General features: G+C 39.9%; 1 protein-coding gene across 5 annotated transcripts in view; it reads left to right on the plus strand.

Moving 5' to 3' along the window:
• The window catches only part of CEP85L (centrosomal protein 85 like), a 129,915-nt gene that overhangs the window by 101,346 nt on the left and 7,650 nt on the right, over nucleotides 1–20,919 (plus strand). For all 5 annotated transcript variants that reach the window (XM_015858641.2, XM_015858642.2, XM_015858643.2 and 2 more), the window contains exons 5-10: nucleotides 9,107–9,224; nucleotides 11,002–11,178; nucleotides 13,878–14,030; nucleotides 14,298–14,452; nucleotides 16,070–16,187; nucleotides 16,526–16,576. In XM_015858641.2, coding sequence (XP_015714127.1) covers nucleotides 9,107–9,224; nucleotides 11,002–11,178; nucleotides 13,878–14,030; nucleotides 14,298–14,452; nucleotides 16,070–16,187; nucleotides 16,526–16,576 — 772 coding nt within the window. The remainder of the gene's footprint in view (nucleotides 1–9,106; nucleotides 9,225–11,001; nucleotides 11,179–13,877; nucleotides 14,031–14,297; nucleotides 14,453–16,069; nucleotides 16,188–16,525; nucleotides 16,577–20,919) is intronic.

Consider the following 20,919-nt stretch of genomic DNA (forward strand, 5'->3'; position numbering starts at 1 on the left):
GAGGGCAGTTTTCTAAATATTAAGCCTCCATTTGGGCAAAAAAATTGCCTCAAGATTTATGATTTGAAAACAAAGTTATTTCAGATAGTTGAGTTGTTTTATTTAAAATCAGTATGAAATGATGTTTTATGCTTAGGAGGATATTGCAAAAGATTTTACTAGGTCGTTGTGGGGTGTTTTTTTTCACTGATGTTTTCATTTCATGGAGGAAATAGGACATAGTTGCAGTCCAAAATTCTACGAACAGAACAACATTATAAAGTGCTAGTGTTCTGTTTATTATTAGATGGAATATTCATAATTCTTAAGCATAAGTAATGCCTTCTTTCAACACTATCCATGTTTTACAAAAGGAATGCAAGACATTACACTGAGAGCCAATATGATGTCTAGGACTAAACCTTGGATTATTGACTCTCATTCCATTTGGTCTTAGTTTAAACTTTGTTTTGTTGTTTTTTTTTCCCTAAGTTAATGGAAATTCTGAATACTAGTCTAAAATATGTAAAGTAAGTGTGTTCATTTTGCTAAAGTTTTGTTAATTAGAATTCAAGATGATGAAAAAGGGTTTGATTCCCTTGGTTCTTGCAGAGCTTTGAAAGGTGTGGTAGTCTTAAAAAAAAAAAAAAAAAAGCCCACATGGCTCATGTTAAATTTATAACCTGGTAACAGAAGGATATCAGCAAGACTTGTTTAATTAATGGTGGAGCTGGGGAGGGGCAGGTCATCTCTGTGACATCTGGAAATTGGAGGAGTGGTGTAGCAGTTGGCCAGAGGATGCTGGAGGTGGGGCTCTAGGCTGGTGCTCTGGTCGTAGCTGTTTGCAGTTGAGAGGTACAAGAAACAGCAGAATGAAAAGAAACTGTCCAAGAACTGTCCACCCTTATCTTGCTGTTGTCACTAGCTGCCCTTTCACTCTCATGATTGCTGTCTAGTTTATTTGAGGTCAACACACGCTCTTCTGTTGTGAATTGCAGCAGGAGGTAGAGTTGAACATCACAACTTAAGTGCTTAAATCTGTTGATGTGCAGGAAGGGAGAGGTTGTGTACATAGTGGTGTCCTTGAGGTGCTCTACCTTGTTGTTGTAAAGGCAGCAGAGAGGAAAAAGTAACCTGCTGCCTGCTTCCCTTCTTATCCCATTAATTAAAGGGCAACAAAATCCAACCCATCCGGATAAGATTATTCAACTTCCTTGTTTCCATCAGAAGTCTAACAGTTTGGAAAAGCTGCAAACAAGATCTTGTTTGAAGTCATTCAAGAATTAACACTTTCTTTGTGAATCACCACACTTGGTTCGGTTGTGTGTCACTGCAATTCAAAGCCATTAGTTGAATGTTAGGGGAAAAAAGCAGCATTTGTGACTAGAATAAGTGGTTTGATATGTATTCTGTACACTGTGTCAAACATCAGATTTACCAGTAGATGAGTTCAAATTGTTTGGACTTGTACATCTGAACAAGTATAAATGAACACAGTAGCATAAATGTGCGGGTATAAAAGCAGTTTAATTTTGCTTTTAAAGCTGCTGTAGGAGGTCTGCTGCTGTAACACTTACTACTAGAATTGGATTATGTCATTGCCTTACTTCTCCTGCAGTTTTAAGTGCAACACTATGTTGTATTTGGCACCAGAGGGAGCCAACACTATATGCATTAGTTTAGAAAATTACAGCATCGCATTTTAATTCTCAGCGCTGTTCCTGTGCTGTGCCCTCTGTTCAGTATATTAACAAAACTGAAATTACAGCATTTTGGTACAACTGTGAACATCTCCTGTGACTGGCAAACCATTGTGGATGTCTCTGCTGTGGTATTGTCGCTGTTTGGCAGGGATTGCATATAGGGAGGTATGTGAATAAATGCCAGATATCTGAACATATGACATAAACTGCTGAAAATAACACTTTGCATGCAGTGTTCTCATCCAGGCAGCTTAAGGGCATTTGAACTGCTTTTTATGGAAATGTAGATATAAAAGTATCATTTTAGTGAATAGCTGTCATTCCTCGGGGCATAGTAACATTCACAGTCTCCAAACAGTCGCTGAATTATTAGCTTTCCATCCAGAGTTGAATTACACTTTACTGTTTTCATCAGGACGTTTGTATTAGATGTTCTTTGCCTCCTGCCTTCACTTGTTGACGTCAGACTGGGTGTGCTGATAGTGTTCATGTCACCGCCAGTGCAGGGCTGTAATTTCTTAATTTTTGGATGCTCTGTAATGACCTGCAGCACTAGCATATCTAACTGAAGGACCCGTTAATGTCGTTTTTGATGAAGTAACACTGAAGCTTTATGCCACCCTGGATCTGAGCAAACTCATACAGCAGGAGTCCTGTGCAGGGATTAGACTATGGGGAGCCTTCTTGAGTGTCTCGCTGTGTATAATACTAATTGCTTGCAATAATATCTTCAAAAACACAAATTTATCTTCTTTTGATGTCACTGATCCCTTTGGTAGTTGATGGTTGAGGTATCTTGGGCCAGTAAACTTCAAATAAGCATTTTAGCAGTTTTAAAAGTTTACCCTTTCAGGGAAGAATAGGAGTAATATTGCTGAAGTGCAATGTAACAGTCCTTCATTATGTAACAGACTACATTGTTGCACCAGTGAGGCACCTGTCTAATACTTGTTCCAGTACATATATACAAATACAGTGTATTCCAGGGGGATACACTGCAGCAGTATTGCTCCTGACTCATGTAACCTGTTCTTTAAAACCTGCGGTCGCAGATGCCCTACAGCGTTTCCAGAGATTACTTAGCTTAATCATTGAAAAACTAAGTTTTTTGTCCTAGATCATGTTTTCTGGACCTCTGGTAGCTTTCCTTATTCCTTGAATTCTCTCCAGCTGATTTTTACATCTTCTGGAAGTGTCCAAGTTGGACAGCTGAGGCTTCCTTCCTGCTGCGACCCTCTTGCAGGCTGGCTTTCTGCATTGCCTGCTTTTGTAGTACAGCATTGTGCAGTTATGCTCAGTAATTGCTCAATAATCCCAGACATTTCCCTCTGGAATTTCATTTTCTTTTCTATGGGTTTAAATGTTTTTAGGAAGTCTCACTATTGACAGCGATGGGAGCAGCACGGCTCCTGTCAGGAGGCCACTGGAGTCACAAAACTCCATTCTGGGGGGGAGGGAGCATCCTCTGCCTGGGCAGGCAGCCATGTCCATGTTCACCTTGTTCCTCACTCCCTCTTTGCTATGTGGCTGACATCATTTGAGCAAGTTGAGTGTACTTGTTGACTGTGCTTTCATCTGGCCTCCCCATATGTCAGTGCTAACATGCCTCCTGAGGACTGGGATAGCATATCAAACTTCAATTCAATTCAAAAGAGTAATTAAAAAATAATAATCCACCTATAAGAGAGATCCATTATGGAAATCTACAGGTGATACTTTCATATTCTTCTCCACATTAACTTCTCCATGACAGATGGAAAGGTAGTGTTCCCTTTGGGTCACAGACACAGATTTGGGGAGGGGGAGGAGAAGAAAAATAAGAAAAACAACACCAAAAAGACTTGATTGTATAGGAAGTTGAGTCTGTCTTTATTTGCACAAGCTTTAGTGGTATCAGAGCTCTTTGGCTTTATCTTCCAAGTTACGGAAATGTGTTTGCATTGTTTTTAGGACTTTGTGTACTACTGACTCCTCTATCAGTGCTCTGCACGTTTGGTCCCAAGAGATTGAGCCTTTAAAACAAAGGGATATAAAAACTAGTATCTAGCTTCTTAAAGCAACAGAACAAAGCAGCATACCTCTAACTGTGGTGTGGAATGATTGGTGCTTGTGCTTCAGAAGGATCCGTATTGTATTGTACTTCATGTTCTGATTCTGAGGAGATCTTTTGAAGCATTTTCACCTAAAGTGACGATTTCTTGGTAACCTTTGAAGGTGAGCATCGATTGTCATTTGACTCATCATGAAATTACAAACATGACTTCTGTAGTGGAGGAAACTGCTTTCTTCAGTTCCTGGAGTGTCTGAAGGTGCTGGACTTTTATCTTCATTTGTAATGTAGGACTCTTAGATTTATGCTAATTTAAGACTTTCCAAAGTTGAAAGGGGGAAGTGATTCTCTGGCAGCCATGAGTTTTCAAGGTGCTTTCATATTAGAATAAGTGATAAAAAGATTTTATGGAAACAGATGAGTTGGTCTCAGGTTGAAGAAAATGTGGCTTGTTTCCAGGCAAATGCACATACGAGTGTCTGTCTAAGCATGCGTGTGTGGTTAACTAGTCCAGTGTGAATATGAGAAAATGTTGTGAATGCCAATTATGTTCTACAAACGTTCTAAGAGAGGCACAGAAGCAATTTATGTATTAAACTGTTTATTTATTATTAATGCTGGTCTCTGAAGGTAGTCCAGGCTTTTGCATGTGGAGCTGCATTGTATTTGTGCACTCCATGTTCTTTGTGCTGATCTGAGTTTTTGAAGAAGTTTGTTTGAGCCAAAGGACAGAACTGCAAATGAATTGAAATCAAGATTCCCTCTGCACCCCCCAAACTGATATTTTACAGTTAAGGCTGTAGTTTGCTTTTTGCACATTTAAATGTTTTCAGTTTGTATCAATGGATACAAGTAATTTTCCTTTGGATTATGACCGGCTTCATAAATAGGATCTCAGTTAACCAGCATGGGATGAGCTTGTCTGCCATTTCGTGGAGGGCCATGTGTTGTCTTCCCCATGTGAGGCTACACAGGGGAACAACACAGGGGTTATGCACCAGAAACAGCCCCTTGCTGCCAAAGGGGCAAGCAGACTGCAAAAGTAGCAGCCTCCCAGGGACTCTCAGGACAAAAGAGGGTGGGTGGGCATTGGGCAAAGATCCAGTGAGGGACTTAAGCAGGCTGGGCAGCACTGTGCTATTCTTCTATTCGGCATGTACCAACTGAAAGTGAGCTGCTGGTTTATGGACTTGGCTTTAGGTGCACTAGCAACAGTCACTTTATACCAGGTCATGCTAATTGCTCATTACAAGAGAGAAGTGCAGATGCTGGGCTGTTTTGCTGTTGGGGAGGGATTCCAAGGAGTGATTTTTTTTCCTTAGGTGTATAATCAGTTAAAAACATTCTGGAATGTATGTGTATTCCAAGATCCTTAGAGTTAGGGTATAGTCAGAAAGTGTAGTCAGAAAAGTGGCAATTTGCTGTAAGCAAACATAGCTGGCATGTAACTAAAGTGCAGATTGGGACAAAAGAGCTAGATAGAAGGAAACTTAGAGCACTTAGCCCCTGAGTTTGCCCTTTGTCTTGGATAACCTGTCACTGCTGCTGAGTCTCTTTAGAAAGAACATAACTGGGAGCAGCACAGGTAGGATTTGGTCTTAGGGTATCTATGGGTGTTTGTATCTATAAATTATGGCTGAAGTTCAAAAAAGGTGGTGAAAAGGCTCAGAGTGAAACTCCCATGGTATCAATGGAAATTTTAGAATAATAATAATGAAAGTGTGGGTATAACAGGCAGGTTATTTCTGAGAAAAAAAAACCAAACATACAAAACGGACAAATCAATCGATCTAAAGTAAAATACAATAATATAATAGCTTCAGTATCTTCATTGCAGAGCTCTTCTCTGGGAAATGGAAGTGGTATTCTTGCTCATTTAAAGAAGATATAAAATTCATTTGTTCCTATATTCCCTATTCTTGGAGACTTTTATGCCTTGAAGGGCAGCTGGAAAGATTTGTGCCAGATTTGTTTCTGAAAGCAATGGTGTTAGTGCTGTGTTTGTATTGGTTGGTTGGATGGGAGAGTTTAAGTTTATACACTTTTCAATGATATTTTTTTCTGAAACATCAAATTAGGTAAGGCAGGCTTTTAAGTATCCCTCCTGAAAGGATATCTTTCATTCCTGTTTTTGTATCTTTCTTTATTTGCTTTTTTTGTGTTTGTTGTTGTTTTGTTTTGTTTTGTTTTTTTTTTAACAAACTACTCTTCCCTTTGAGTCTTACTGATTGGTTTGCAACTTCAGAGCAGGATTGTGCCTCCTGTTCTCTGCCTAAGCGCAAAGGAAGGGGCTTGTGTGGACAGAAACTTGAAGTTTTTTCTCATCTGACTGACAGAAAGTTGAATGAAATCCCATGACAAGTCCCATGATACTCAGATGACATGCCAATAATTGTTACTTTGCCTTCAACATAGAGTTGCAACACCCAGTGATGGAGAAATTGTATTTGGAATGAGAGTAGTTCTTGTGGTATTAAGTACAATATTTCTACTGCTGTAGTTATGCTCCAGTTTCTGTAGAGGAGTGTCTCATGTTAGTCCACCATGACCTGAGCTCAGGCCTGGGCCTACTTATATTAACACATGGCTGCCTTCTGGGTCATAAACATCAGGAATGCCTGGAGAGAGCTGGTGGCGTTAGCAGCTCATTAGAGAAAGGGAAGAACTGCAAAAAGTTTGCCAAGATTGGTCAAAACAGTTACAGAATTTCAGTGTGCTCTGGTCTGCCCTCTGCGAACATGTAGGGTGCACGTGAGTCACTAACACCGTAGCGGTTACAAGGGGAGGGTGGCCTTGCTGTCCCATCTTTCCATCTCAGGATTATTTTTATGTTTTTTGCCTGCCCAGGGTGGCAGTCAGCACGTACCTGAACGGAAGATTGATTGGTGATGGGGAGGCTTGTGGGGACAGTGTCACCTCTGCAGTGTGCAGGTCGTGTTTGTGAGAGCGCTTTAATAATGCTTGCAGCCTGTGGTTATGCTACAGATTAATAGTAACAGCTGTGGGGTAACAGAAGATTAAAACTGTCTTAGCGTATGAGAACATCAGTGAGAAAACGCATCTGGTATGAAGTCTCCAAAGACTTACAGGACTGTATGTAAATAGTAAATATGTTTCTATGGTGCTTTATCTTTCCCTCTGCTTGTGACTGCTGGGCTGTTCGCAGGATTTTTGTCTCTGGGTGGCATGAGGTTAATGATATTTTGAGAGAGGCAGTTATGTGGAGAAGCTGTGCAGGATCTACACAGACGTGAAACATTTTCATGACAAGTTTTGTTGGCTGGGTTTCAGATGGGGCAGAGTTTCATGCTTTGCAGAGCAAAAAGAAATGCAGCTCATGCAGCTCAGCTTCATCGTGGATTAATTTGTTCTACCTTTTTTCCTACAGGGATTTGTTAGGGTAGGGAAAAGATTATGAAATCTGGTACTGTAGTTGGAGGTTCTAAAATATTTTAAAATGCTTACCCTGGGCTGTAGCATTTGTTTCAAGCTATTGAATTCCTGCCCATAAAGTGAAGCTCTGCTAAGATGTGATCAGCCAGAAGGAGAAAATTGCCGTAGTGTCTTCAAGGGATGAGTGGCAAATGGATGAATAATGTTAAAATAAATGGGGCAGGGATGTTGTAATAGCTATATCTGGTAAGTAATAAGGTAATAAAAAATGAAAAACGACTTCTGTTCATGGATTAAGACAAATCATAATAAATGATCCCAGTCTCTGAGACCAAGCATGCAGCAGAAGTCAGCGAGGCTTTATATTTTCTCACAGTTATACCAGCACTTGAGCTTGTATATAGCCTGTTACAAGTTACAGCCATACTCTTTTTCTTGATCTTCAAATCTGCTTCTTCCAAATTAAGTTTGAAGCTTTTTGATTGAAGTGCCCTCATACAGGATTATACCAACCAGAAGAGTTGAGTCCAAGTACAAAGTTGTTTGGTGTTACATAGTCCATTTATATGGACTTTTTTTCCCCATGGATAGTAAAACTGAAAAGTGAAGCCTCAGATTCACCTGTTATATATTGTAGGACTTGCTGTGGAGTCATCTTTATGCATTCGGTTGCTCTTATTTATGAACTGTACTGAATGAATCATCTTAAGGCAGTACAGAACTGCAACTGATTTCCCATTCATTGCAGTTCTTTATAGATGAAGAAAAAAGAGAAATGTTAAAAAGATAAGGTTTGTGCGCATGCATCCTATCTTTGATGTTCTTCTAATATATATATTTTAAAATAAAATAAAATAATAAAAAAAGAAGAAGGAAGTACAATTAAAGGAGTACATAGAATCAAAACAGCTGAGGTCAGATGGGAGCTCTGATTCCATCTGGTCCAGACCATGTTTAAGCAGGGATAACCAAAGGCAAAGCAGGCTGCTCTGTGTGTTTCTGGTAGGTACTGATGACTCCACTCTAGTCACTTTATGAAGTACCCAGCTCTCCTCAGAGTGAAAAGCAGAGCTGGCAGTCTGTATCTCATGTAACTTGGACTGGGGCTGAGACATGTCTTGCGTTTGCCATCTAGTCACACTAGTTCAAATGAAGTCATAATTTAAATAGTGATACAGTGTGCGATATAATTAAATAGTGATGGAAGAGTGATGCCATTTCTGCTGTACACTAGCCAAATGATTGCTGTAAGAGGCTTAATTCTTTAATATGCAGTGAAGGATTTTACTGTAGTGGTGGGGAATGTATATAAAGCAACTAACTGAGAAGGCCTTGAGCAGTGTGGAAAGACAGACCACACAGGAAAGCCCTGCTGTCTAACTTTTGTAATGACATTTTCTTTTTAATTTTTCTGCTCTTTGCTTTGTAAACCTATTTAAACTGTCAAAAGTCAGCTCTTACAAAGAGAGAGGAGTCAGAGCAAAGTCCAAGTAAACAGAAGATGTGAGTTTCATTCTAATTTCTGTGTACTTCTTGCTACTTACATTTCTAGGTGTAGGAGAAAATGACAGCAGAAGCTGCTCTCCAGCCCCTACAAAACTGGTATCCAAGTACATATTTCTGAAAGATTAATTTATGATTCCCAGTTGAGTGCAGGCCAGTTGGGGTATGCTTAAGTGAAGGATGCATGGCAGTTCTAGTTTAATAACTCATATCCTGATGAGATTCCAGTTCTGGTGTTGAACTAGGCTAGTTGCAGTCTGGCTGCAGTGGAAAAAAAACCTACAGCTAAAGTAGATCCAGGATTATAAAATACTTAATCTGGTTCTGTTGAGTATTTGTTACTGTTTCATTTGACAAGAGAGGAAGTAAGTTGCATGCATTGCTGTAGTGTTGCCCAGTGCCAGACTTAAGATCATTTTTTTTAATTATGATCTCTGTTCAATTCCATTTATTTTCAAATAAAATTTATTTATTACAGGCAAAAGCAGCAGATTAACAGTTTGCATCAGAAAATAAGAGAGAATGAGTTACGAGCTCAACATGCAAGACTGAGCCATCTTGTGAACTGTGAAGAGCCCTACATGACTAATTTGCAGGTAGGATGGATATTTTCGTTTTAGAGAATCTTTCAGTTATGCAGTAGCTGACACTTGCAAAAATGCTCACAGTTCACTGTAGGATAAAATGCTTTTATGTTTATTAATGGTTGTGTCATTGGATAACTGTAAATTGTTTAGGGTAGAAGAACCTGAAAATGTTGTTATTTACATCAGATTTGTGGAAATTTAAGTTGTATTAATACTGTGTACATACTTATTTTGAAATCTGATGAAGGTGGGATAAGAATCCTCATTCATATTGCAGCACTGTGCAAAAATGATGGTTTTTAACAGCGCATGTGTAACACAGCTATATAAGGAGATAATAGAAGATAAAATATCTGAAAACCACTGATGAAAGATTTTCTGAGTTCTGCAAGGAGGTGCTACCCAAATTAGTGATTACAGAGATAGTGTCGATACAACCCATCTCAACACCTCCACGTATCAAAATGGCATTGCCAGAGGAAAATGTTAAAAGCAGATATGCAGAGAAATAGCTTTGCCCACCCTCTTTTATCACAGGCACCGCACCAGGATCTCAGCTAGCATACTTCAGCCTGATGTTAACTATGTTCTTGGAATAGCACAGTTGTGTGTAAGGCGAGCATGTTTTGTGTAAGATGGGAGGAAAGTTCACATAGTAACTCAGTGTGAAGGTGGATAGAAACAATCTCTGAATGTGGATTTTGGTGCTTATGAAGAGACTTCTGAAAAATACCCTAAAACTCTGCCTAGATTAAGAATTTGAAAGGAAAAAAAATCATGGAAACTGAAATATGAATGTACATAACCTTAGTGTACCAAATACACTTCAAATAAAGCAGCAGATGCTTTCATCTTTCATACTTTAAAATGTACAAGCAATTTATTATAGGTCTTAGGATTTCTGCTTGATTTGTTTGCTTTTCATGAGATTAACTTGCAAATGAAAATCTATTTTAATGGAGATTTTAATCTCTTGTAATGCTTTGCACAAGGAATGTTATTTTAAAAGCTCTCTGTATAAATTCTTTAAAGATTTCTGTTTATATTATTAAAAGAATACGAATCTGAAAGCCTAATGGGATGCATCTCCTTTTTCATCCCACAGGCAGTTGATTTCCATTTTGTGGGCAGTGGAAGTGGGAGAACAATACTGAACTGCAAGAGATTGGGGGGGTGGGGGTTGGTGGACATGACGGAGGGCAGGAAGCCTGCCATCTGGTTGTAGCTATAATCTCAGACTATCCCTGCACCCTTCCTCATCTCAGCTGTAACAGCTCTGAGGTTTAACTGTTGTCTACTGTTGTTCTACTTTAGCAGAGTCTGTGAGATTGGAGCATATCTTACTTTATAAAATGTCCATGAATATATTATAGTATTTTTTCTCTGTAGGAGGTAATAGGGTAATGTAGTGGTAGTGACTTGTTTTGGAAATGCATTTTCTTTGGATCTTAAGGGTTGGAGTTTTTTGTTTGTTTGCTTTGGAAGAGAAGTTGCACTTCTTCAGTACATCTGAGGGGGAAATGGCCCCACGATGTTCATTTTCATGTGTTGTGAATGTAAGTGTCCAGCTTCTGTTTTCTCATTCCTTTTTGTTTTCTCTTTGCAGAAGATTCCTGAGATACATACTGTTCCCACACATTTTAATGTTTGAAAATCAAACTCCACCCTTCCTGAAAGGGCGGAGGGGGGGGAGAAATCCAGAAAGACTGTTTTCTGCTGTGCTGTTAAAGTATGCAGTGGTATGTGTACGTTCATTTATATGATTGTTCTCTTTCTTTTTTGAAAGCAACCACAGTATGAGAGTGCATCACTGCAGCCTCACACTTCAGAAAGATCAGCATCCCATCTTGAGGAGCTTGAGAGAAAGATTGCAGTGGCTGAGAATAAGGAGTTACAACTCAGTGAATTTCTAAAGCAGATTTCAAACAAATCTAGCGAGGAGAAAAAGAAGATGGAAGAAAAAGTAAGTGTCTTTCATGCTCCAAATTTTCTTCTGACTTTGTTAAAGCAGCATATGTTGTGCTTGTTAGGAAGCAACTTGGTGTGGGGATTACAGAGCTGTTTTCAAAATGAAGATAAAGTTTATCTGTGATAGTAGGCATTAGCAGTGTGTAAATTTGAACTCGTAGTAAAGTATCAATTGATACACATATTTCAGACCTGGTAATATCAGTTTTAACCACTTATCAGTTAAACTTTGAAGAAAAGCTGCTCAGCTCTAAGCCTAACTTATTTGGCTTGTATGTTTATTACAGTAACTGAAGTATTGTCTAAAAGCATGGGGAAAGCATGGAAATGAAAGCTCCTATTTAACATGATGTGTAGGTGCAGGCCTCATGCTCCGAGGTTTGCTGAAAGTGCCTACTCAGCAGAAAACAATTCTCTTGCAACTTTCTTAGGACATGTGGAGCAGCCTTCAGTCTGAGACAAGGAAGGGGCTTAGCTGGCTGTGTACTTGGAACTCTTCTTATGAAGTTTCTTTGAAGGCAGAAGCGGTACCTAAGATGGTTTTGAATGTCCTGGCAGCCTGTCATTATTGCAGGCTGGAACGTGCCAATGATCAGTGATATGTAATGTTCAGTGAGATGTTGGCACTGTTACCTTTTCTTAATCATTAAGCCTTACTGCTGTACTAAGATTTATATTCATGCAGATTCAAGGGGCAGGAGCGGTGTGATACTGTGAATCAACAGATAGGAAGGAGAAATAGAAGGCATAGTTAATTTCCATTTCTGCCTTCCTGTTTCTGATAAATCCTGTTGTATGCCTTTCATTGATGGTAACACTCAGGAAGGGCAGAATCTGAATTCTTCTGCTTCCTCCTGTTTCTTTTAGTGTTTCTGGTGCTTGTATTTCTGTGTAGGAGCTGCTGCTGTGAGTGGTAGCAGTTCTGAGGAGCTGTGCCCTAGTGCCTGTATCTGCTGGATAGTTGGTCACCAAGAATCTGATTTGCTGTACAGATCTGATCCAGTCCATAATACTCACCCATTCTGTGTGCTGAACAAAAGGCTCTCAACAAGAAAAAGGACAGGAAGGGGGCATATGTTGTAGTAATAAATCAAATGCCCTCCCATTCAAGGGAAGACTACAGAGGGAGGAAGATGTGTTGTGATCCTGCAATGGGCTGGGTACTAAGCCTGGGAACAGCCCTCTGCAGTTTCTCAGCCTTTCCTGCAGGGACAGCCCCAAAGCCCAACAATCTTGGTGTCCCTGCTCAGTGGTACTGGACATTAAGGGACAAAGAATAGAATTTCTGTACTGATGAAAGGGATTGTGGCTGGTATCTGTTCTAGGGTTATTTTGGAGTGATTGCCTGTGTTTTTGAAGAGGCTTTTCAATCCTAAGCCAGGGACTGGGGAAATGCTAGAAGCCTGAAGCAAATTAGCTTTTCTTCAGATGAGCTTTTCATGTACATATCTAAAAGGACATGTAGGTTGGGTTAAGGTTGCTGGCATATGTATCTAATTATCTAGCTACCTACTGTTGCAAATATTTTTTCTTATATTGACATTTTAAACATACAACATTTAAATCCAGTGTGCAGGTGATATGTTTTTGATGGTAAAAGATGAGCTGTGACTGTCTGTTCCAGTGCAGGTGGGAGGGAAGAAAACATAAGGAACTCTCCCATTTCCTTGTTCATCGGTTGTCAGTGATGAAAGGTCTAGGAGAGTCTCCCTCATCACAAAAACAGGATGTAGTGGAAATGTAGGAGGTTCAGAGGAGGGCAGTAAGGCAAATATCTAACAGAAGAATACAGAAATCATAACTGCCTCAGGAGAAAAACAGACAGAAAGCAACTGGAGACTGGAAAGATGTGTTTTCCATGTTCTTTCCTTACTGTAGACATCTGCATATGGCACTGCTGGAAATTAAGCATTGAGCTAGAAGATTTCTTAGTCTGAAGTGCTTTGTCCCTTCTGATTTAGTGAGTGCACTGGATGCTTTCCTTTTGAGAAACAGCAGAACCTGCAGAGAGAAGAGGTTCCCTTTACTCGCTACTTGCTTTGAACCTCTCTTCCACATGCCAACATGCCAAGCAAGGGAGTATTTTTTACTGCCTTGAAAACAATACTGGTACCTGTTTTCTCCAGGCTCCACTTGTGCTCAGTGTGGAATTGAAGTAACTGGAAGTACTTCAGTGGGTGCTGAAATTTCAGCAGCCTGAAAAAGCTCCTCTTTTTTGCTGGCCAGATACCTTGGCAGCTTGTGGCTTCCTAGCTGAAGGAGTCTGCTGAGGTAGCTACTACAGCACTCTTCACAAGTGTTCTTATCACAAGTGCTTAGCTTCTTCCTTTTCTTTCTGCTAGGCAAAAGTGTGCCTTGTAGTATCTGTAGATTTTGCAGTGCTCGCTTTAGTTTTGAAGCATTTCATCTGTAAACTGTGCTGCTGGACTGAAAAAGATTGAGTTCAGATACCTGCACTGGAACATACTTCCTAGCAAAGTGGTTGATGCCTGTCAGTGTTCAAGAGGCATTTGGACAATGCCCTCAATAGCATGTTTTCCTTTTGGTTAAACTGCCCGAACACTACAGGGCTAACAGTAATCAATGCTTTTATGCAGTTGAGAATATCATTCCTGAAGAGTGACCAGCCTCTGGTCCCAAAGCAGATTTATTTTCCACCGTAATCTTAAAACATTTATTCTTCTTTTCTTCTAGCTTAAAACTAGAGACCGCTATATTAATAGCCTGAAAAAGAAATGTCAGAAAGAGTCAGAGCAAAACAAAGAAAAGCAGAGACGAATTGAAACCTTAGAAAAATACCTGGCTGACCTACCAACACTGGATGATATTGAGGGTCAGGCTAAACAGGTAAGATGGAAGGAGTTAGTTTTACTTTCTGAAAACAAACGTAAGCTCTGTAATATCTGTTGTCAAATGTTTTTCCAATACTTTTTCCCCACTCTGTTGAGGAAGAAAAGCATTTCAATGCTTTAGGAGACACTGTAGCTATTAGGTGTTGTCATACTCAGATAACTGTGGTGGGGCTAAGACTATACATAAGGTAACTGCAGAGCTCTGGCCTGCTGCGAGCTCTTCCAATGTGGCATTGTGTCTGACTAATGTAACTTGTGTTAGCTGCAAATTCTAGAGGAGAAGAACAAGCAACTTCAAGAAACTATGACTGAGTTGGAGAAGAAACTTGGAGAGGCTCGATCTCAGTGCAGAGAGAGAGAAATGCAACTGGTGTGTCAGAAGAAAAAGGAAAAAGAGCTGGTTACAACAGTGCAGAGGTATGAACAGCTGCCTAACTGAGCCCTGAAGTAGATGTGCTTTACCAACTAATGTCAAGATCTAATGTTTTGGGTTTTTTTCCCACTTACACTCCATTGCAATACTCACGACTTTATGGCATAAGTTTATTACTGTGCAGAATGGCTGTGTAATGCAATAGAAAATTCAACAAAGGCTGGTTTGTATCAAGTTGCAAGGAATACCACAGAGAAGTCTATCTAGAAATTCTTTGCTGGCATTTCTGAAGATGTAGGACGTTACCACAATGGCATCACAGGCTGCTGCCAGACAGAGGACAGAGTAAACGCGGTCAGGAAAGGAGCACTGTATAGAAGTTGTCAGCACTCCTTTGTAACTAATCTTGTCACGACCTGCAGTAAAGCTCCCTTGGATATTAGCTGAAGGGTTTATCAGTTAAGGGTCAAAGATTTAAATAAACTGTAGCTGTCTCTTATCTTTTCACTGAGTCTGAGGGATACTTACAGAGAAATGTAGCTGTTGCTTGTCTGCTGTCATTGAACTTGTAGAACTGTATTTAAAAAAAGCAACAAAGCCAACTGCAGTAGGACAGGTCGCCCTGAGAAGATTCCAGATGAAACTTTGAGGTACTGTTACAATTGTGCATTTTAGATCAGCAGGGATACTTAAGTGCTTGTTTAATAACAAACAAACAAACAAGGTAGGGAGAATCACTTTTAATATTGATGTGGGTGTCACTGCAGTTCAGTGTCCAGCCCTTCTGTAAACATGCATGCCATAGCAGTCTGAAAGTGTTTCCATGATGAAAGGCAAGCTGGTGGGGACATCTTGCCAGCCAAATTGTTGACACATTGTTTCCATCTTACCAGTGAAAGGCCTTTTTTCTTTGTGCCCTCATAATCTAGAGGGGGATCATTTTGTCTTTTCTGAAAGCCTACAAATAGCTGAAGTGACCCTTGGTTTCTAAATTAGGCAGCAAGATTAATACTAATAAAATCTATGTTGTTTCTGAGCGAAGGTGGGAAGGCAAAAGCTGTATGATTCTAGGAGCTTGATTTTAGCTGCACAAGGCCTGAAAGTCGTGCCTTGGGTGTGGAAGCATCTGGCAGAAATGACTTCATGACTCCCTAGCAAGCCAGACAATGAGGGTATGGAAGGTGGGTTGCCAGTGCTCAGTGCTGCCTCTGATTCTGGATTCTGCTTCGAGTCACACGTGCCCCTGTGACAGAGTTGGATTTTTAAGGCTCCTGTAACTTGGAGAAGCTCAAAGACTGCTCTGACCAATGCTGGCCAGGAGCATAGAGTATCTGTGAACTACATAAAGTTTTCCTTGCGCTTTTCTGCCTTCTCCTTATGCCACACTGCTGGATCTGTTCCTTTCCAGAGATGTACAGTATCTGGTCCATTAAACCATTTTTACATAAGTTGACTCCAGTCAGTGTCATAGGTACTTCAGTCCTTTAGGACTCCTATATCATTCATCCACTGTTGGTTTGCTCATTCATTATGCTGGATTCTGCTAGTTACGATTTTGCAGTTCTGTTTGGAAAATGATGAAACTTCCTCATATTTTGCCAAAACACAAAGCTCTTTTGCATTTTCTCAGTCTAGTGTTTTTTTTCCATATTGAATGGCAGCTTGCAACAGAAAGTAGAAAAATGCCTGGAAGATGGTATTCGCCTTCCTATGTTGGACACAAAGCAGCTTCAGAGTGAGAACGAGTGTCTCAAAGAAAAGAATGAGAAAGCCAGTAAGGTTAGTCTGCGAAACTGTATGTGTTATTTTTAACCTTGAAGAGTATTTGCTCTTTGTTTGTTGTTTTGTTTAACTTTAGAAACAATTATCTAACGAATTATTCATTTGTTGCTAAATCAGTTTTCTCTTCAATATCTGCTTCTGTCCAGTGGAATTATTTTGTATTTGTTTCCAGTTGTGTGAGTTAAACTCTGTCTTGTAATATGGTTTTTCAAAGTTGTCATGTGAAATCTGTGGCTACACACCTCTAAGTTGATTTAAAAAAAGAGAGGGGGAAAAAAAATAGCCACAAGCTTAAGAGTTTCAATCTCATTAAATTACTCAATTTTATATTCTAGGTCATAGACAATCAACAAAAACAGATAGAGGGACTGATTTTAGACATGCAGGTAAGAAAGAGAGTATATTCTGTTTATTTTGTTTTATTTATTGTTTATGTTTACTTCATACAGGTGACATCCAAATAGAATGTAAAGACAGAAATACTAGAATTTAATCTTACATTCTGTAGTTGGCATGTGTTCTCTTGCAATCTTATAATGTGAATGAAGTTTGTAGGGTTTAACACTCTTCGGATACTTAGAAAGTGGTAAGCTGTTGCTATATAGCATTCTCATTCAGCTGATCTAGTAGATGTTATTTCAAGACTGAAAACTGTATTTTGTGAAGCATTTCAGCATTGGGACTCAGATGATAATCTGAAGTACAAAAAGTGACATTGAGCTTCACTGCTGAGGTCCCTAGCATTATGGATGCCTTTTCAAACCATACTGTTTCATAGAGTTGAAAAGGATTCCTCTTCAAATGGTCTCTGACATGTTGCTCGATAAAGTCTTGCTGGATCTTGGACACCCAGGGTAGAGCCAAGGATTTTTCAAGACATTAGAGGTTACTAGAAGTCAGTTGCAGCTCTGTGGGTCAGATTAAAACATCAAGTTCTTGATCCTTGAAAGGTACTTAGTGACCAGTGTTTGTTATGGAGAAAAGGAAACATTATACAGGATATAAGGAAGAAGGTATGACTAGCTCTAGAAGAAGCTGAGCATTGAAAGCAATAAGTAAACATCTGTTTTCGTCAAGTATTGAAGCCAAATTCAATAAATCCTAGTTTCTGTGATCTTCTTCCAGATTGGTATTTGTCTCCAGATTTCTTCTTCCCATACTCTGCAAGAATTAAGTCACAGGTTTGATCCCTGAGGGTGAGGAGGGTGTTTCTACTTTGGCTCAGTGTGCTGTAGGTTTGGGAGAACAACAAAACGGTAGCTGAATGCCTTCTCCTTCTGAAGCATAAAGGAGTTCACTATGGAGGTAGAATCCAAGTAACAAAGCGATGCAAAACTGCTTGCTTAGCACTTGATAGGAAAATGTGCTTTTCTTACTTTCACTTTGCTCACTGTAGCAGAGTTTTCTATTTGTATCTGTTGAAAGTGAGTTGTCTTCCCCTATGATATTGTTTCTTTTTTCTGCTGTGCAAGTAAACAGCAGGTCTGGTGTCTGTTGACAACATTTTTGTTTAATTGAACTACAGTATATTAAATGTTTCTGTAAAAAAGCAGTTTGGAGTTGCAACATAAAGTACATCTGTTAACTGAAAAGCAAAAGCAGACATCTGAGCTCTCCTTGGTTTGAGGACAACAGAATCTAACGAATGGTTGTGTTTGCACAGAGCAGCCTGCTGTATGTGGAAATTATGGCACAGGCAGATGTACTTCCATAATTCAAGAAACAAGGTCACAAATTGAACTCCATAACCTTCTCAAATTCTCCACCCTGCTCCATAACTCAGTTTATATTGTTCTGTTGAAATACCCACGTTATATTTAAACCAGCCTAAATCTGTTTTGAAGTTCTTAAACTTTCTAATCTTTTTCTCACCACCACCTTTATCTTGAGACTTAGTAATTTCGGTAGACATCTATACAGATCACTGTATAGCACTATGGGATCTAGGAAGCTGGAAAGTGTAGTGCTTTTTCTGAGCTTTAAGGTAAGGATAGCATAGAGTGATAGGTGTTAGGTGTGCCTCTCAGAAATAACACTTATTTCCATGCTTAGTAGTTGCTGTTATGTGGCACAACTGGTGAGCTGACCGTGTGCGTGTTATCTTGAATATTCCTAAAAGGTGATTTCAGAGCAGCTTGCACTGTTATGCAAGTTCAGTGAAGGATGTAGTTCTTAAAATATACTGGGAAATGTACCCACCTACCCACCCTAAGGAAGGCTGCACAATCGAATCTTTAATGTCTGTTGCTGACATAAACTTGAAACATGGAAATAATAGGACTAATGCATTTGTCTTGATTGAAGCTCAGGGTGTCCCTGAACTTGCTTATGGAAGAAAAATACAATAAAGACTGTTAAAAAGTGAAGATACTCAGAAGGTGGGAAAATAGTTTGGGTACCTGTTGTACCTCCTTGTCTCTAAGCAACTTCTGCATGGCTGCTAACAGACACAAAGTCCTTCAGTCTGACTCAGTGTGGCCATTTTTCTCAGTAGACTGTTCTTAAAATAAAATGAAGGTGACTGTTCTAAACCACTGCATGTTACACTCATCTTTAAGCGCAACAAAGGAAAAGCATCAAGCAGAGCTATTTCCTGCCCTCTCTTGGCCCACAGTGTTTCCTTTGACATGGAGCCGTGATCCTTTTTCTTCCTCCTCTTCCTTTGTAGCACGAAGCTGTGCTTTCTAGCCACTGCTTATCTATAGGATGCACACTATTTCAGCACTTCCTTGCTAGGGGCATGGTGTGGGTGAACAGAGAGGCACATAAAGCATGTGAAAATGTTCTAAAAACAAGTAGCATTTCTGGGTTCTGTCTTGTGATTCCTATTACTTAGACAAAAAGAAAAAAAAAGTATTTTCATCTAGTTTGAATGTGTAAATTTTAACACCATTGTTTTCTGACTTTGAAGAAGATATCACAAATTTTTCTGTTACTTGTGCTGCATTGAGCTGAATGTCATTATTAGGAAACTTTCTCAAAGCTGCACACAATTTCCTGTTGGCCTGCCTTCCTTCTTACTACTTCCCACCTCCTTGTCAGCAGTGTTCTTACAGCTGGCAGGTCAGTTAAAAGTCTTCTTCTCCATTAGGTAAGCTATATATGTGGTATAGGGTCGGCCTCAGTGCGTAGACATACCTTTCTATGTTACAAGTCCACAGTATTAGTACCTTGAAAGTTCCATTCTTCATACTACTTAGGAATAGCTCTTACATAAGAGTAAATTTGGCTTTCTTCCCAAACAGCAGTGGAGTCATTGAGTATCCTAAATTGGAAGGGACCCACAAGGACCATCAAGTCCAAATCCTGGCTCCACACAGGACCACCCAAAATTGAAACCCAGTGTCTAAAAGTGCTGTCCAAATACTTCTTGAACTACATCAGTTTAGGGCTGTGACCACTTCCTTGGGGAGTATGTGCCAGTGCCTGACCACCCTCTGGTGCAGCCCCTTTCCCTGACCCCCAGCTGCCCCTCCCCTGGCACAGCTCCATGCCGTTCCCTCGGGCCCTGTCGCTGTCACACAGAGCAGAGCTCAGCGCTGCCCCTCCGCTCCCTGTGAGGAGCTGTAGCCACCATCAGGCCTCCCCTCAGCTCCTCTGCTCTCCATTGAGCATACCAAAGGACCTCAGCTACCCCTCATGCACCTTGCCCACTAGGTCCTGGTCCTTCACTGTCATTGTAGTCCTCCATTTCCTGATGCTCTTTAATAGTTTTATATCCTTCTTTAGCACACTGCCATATTGTAACAGTTAATACATCTGCTTTACTCAAGAGTGACTTTGATCCTTCCGTAACATTTTATTTAAATTATCACATAGAATACCCAATGGCAGAGTTCTTTGTTTTGGAAGATGAATATTTAGGATTTTATAACTACAGAGATTCAAGACAAACCATTCTTCTCAGACAGAGTCATTCTATAAATTGAGATCCATTGGTTTGTGAAACATTCCATCTCCTCCTCCCATCGTGGTCTCTGGTTCCACTCCATGGAAGGTTACATTCGAAACTGTGCCAGAGCACGCACTGTTGTCACTAATGCACCAGCTGTAGTTTGAGCATGATGAGATTGGATTTGCATCTGATAATTGACACAGGTTTTACATATTAATGTGCTGAGCTAGGCATGGGGAAGAGGCACTTCAGATGCAATGTTGTAATCCGCATCCATAGTTTTATGGAACTTCTGGTATTGGTGATGATTCAATTCCTTGGACTTTATGAAACTCACAGCTTTTGATTTGCACAATGTTATCAATTTTTAAAGCTTCTGTGCATAAATTTTCTCAATGTAAGGTTCAGTGAAATCTCATCAAATGTGAGTTGCTGGTGGCAATTGCATAATCTTCTGTTAACTTCAAGTCCCTCTTCTTTACCAGCCATCATCAAAAGTGCCTTCAGTAGCACTGCTGTAATGTAATCTCTGCTGCTTCATACAGATCAAGAGCTGTTGCTGTGTCTTCTAATGGCACCAAAGAAGCTGTTTCTTTAGTGATAATAATTGATAACTCTAATGAAAATGGCAAGTTGAGCAGTACCTATAGCATCAGTACTGATGCCAAAGCATAACATTGAAATAAGCAGCTTTACTGTCCACATTTCTTTTGCTGGACGTTCCTGTTTCTTCAGCTTGTCTGGATACAGTCTGGTGAGACAAACTGATTTTAGAAAAATCTGGTTTTTATCATGAAAAGTTGTATCTGCCACACTTCCCATGGATTGCATAAT

The sequence above is a fragment of the Coturnix japonica genome, chromosome 3 (genome assembly GCF_001577835.2).
Source record: "Coturnix japonica isolate 7356 chromosome 3, Coturnix japonica 2.1, whole genome shotgun sequence".
In the NCBI taxonomy this organism is placed as follows: domain Eukaryota; kingdom Metazoa; phylum Chordata; class Aves; order Galliformes; family Phasianidae; genus Coturnix; species Coturnix japonica.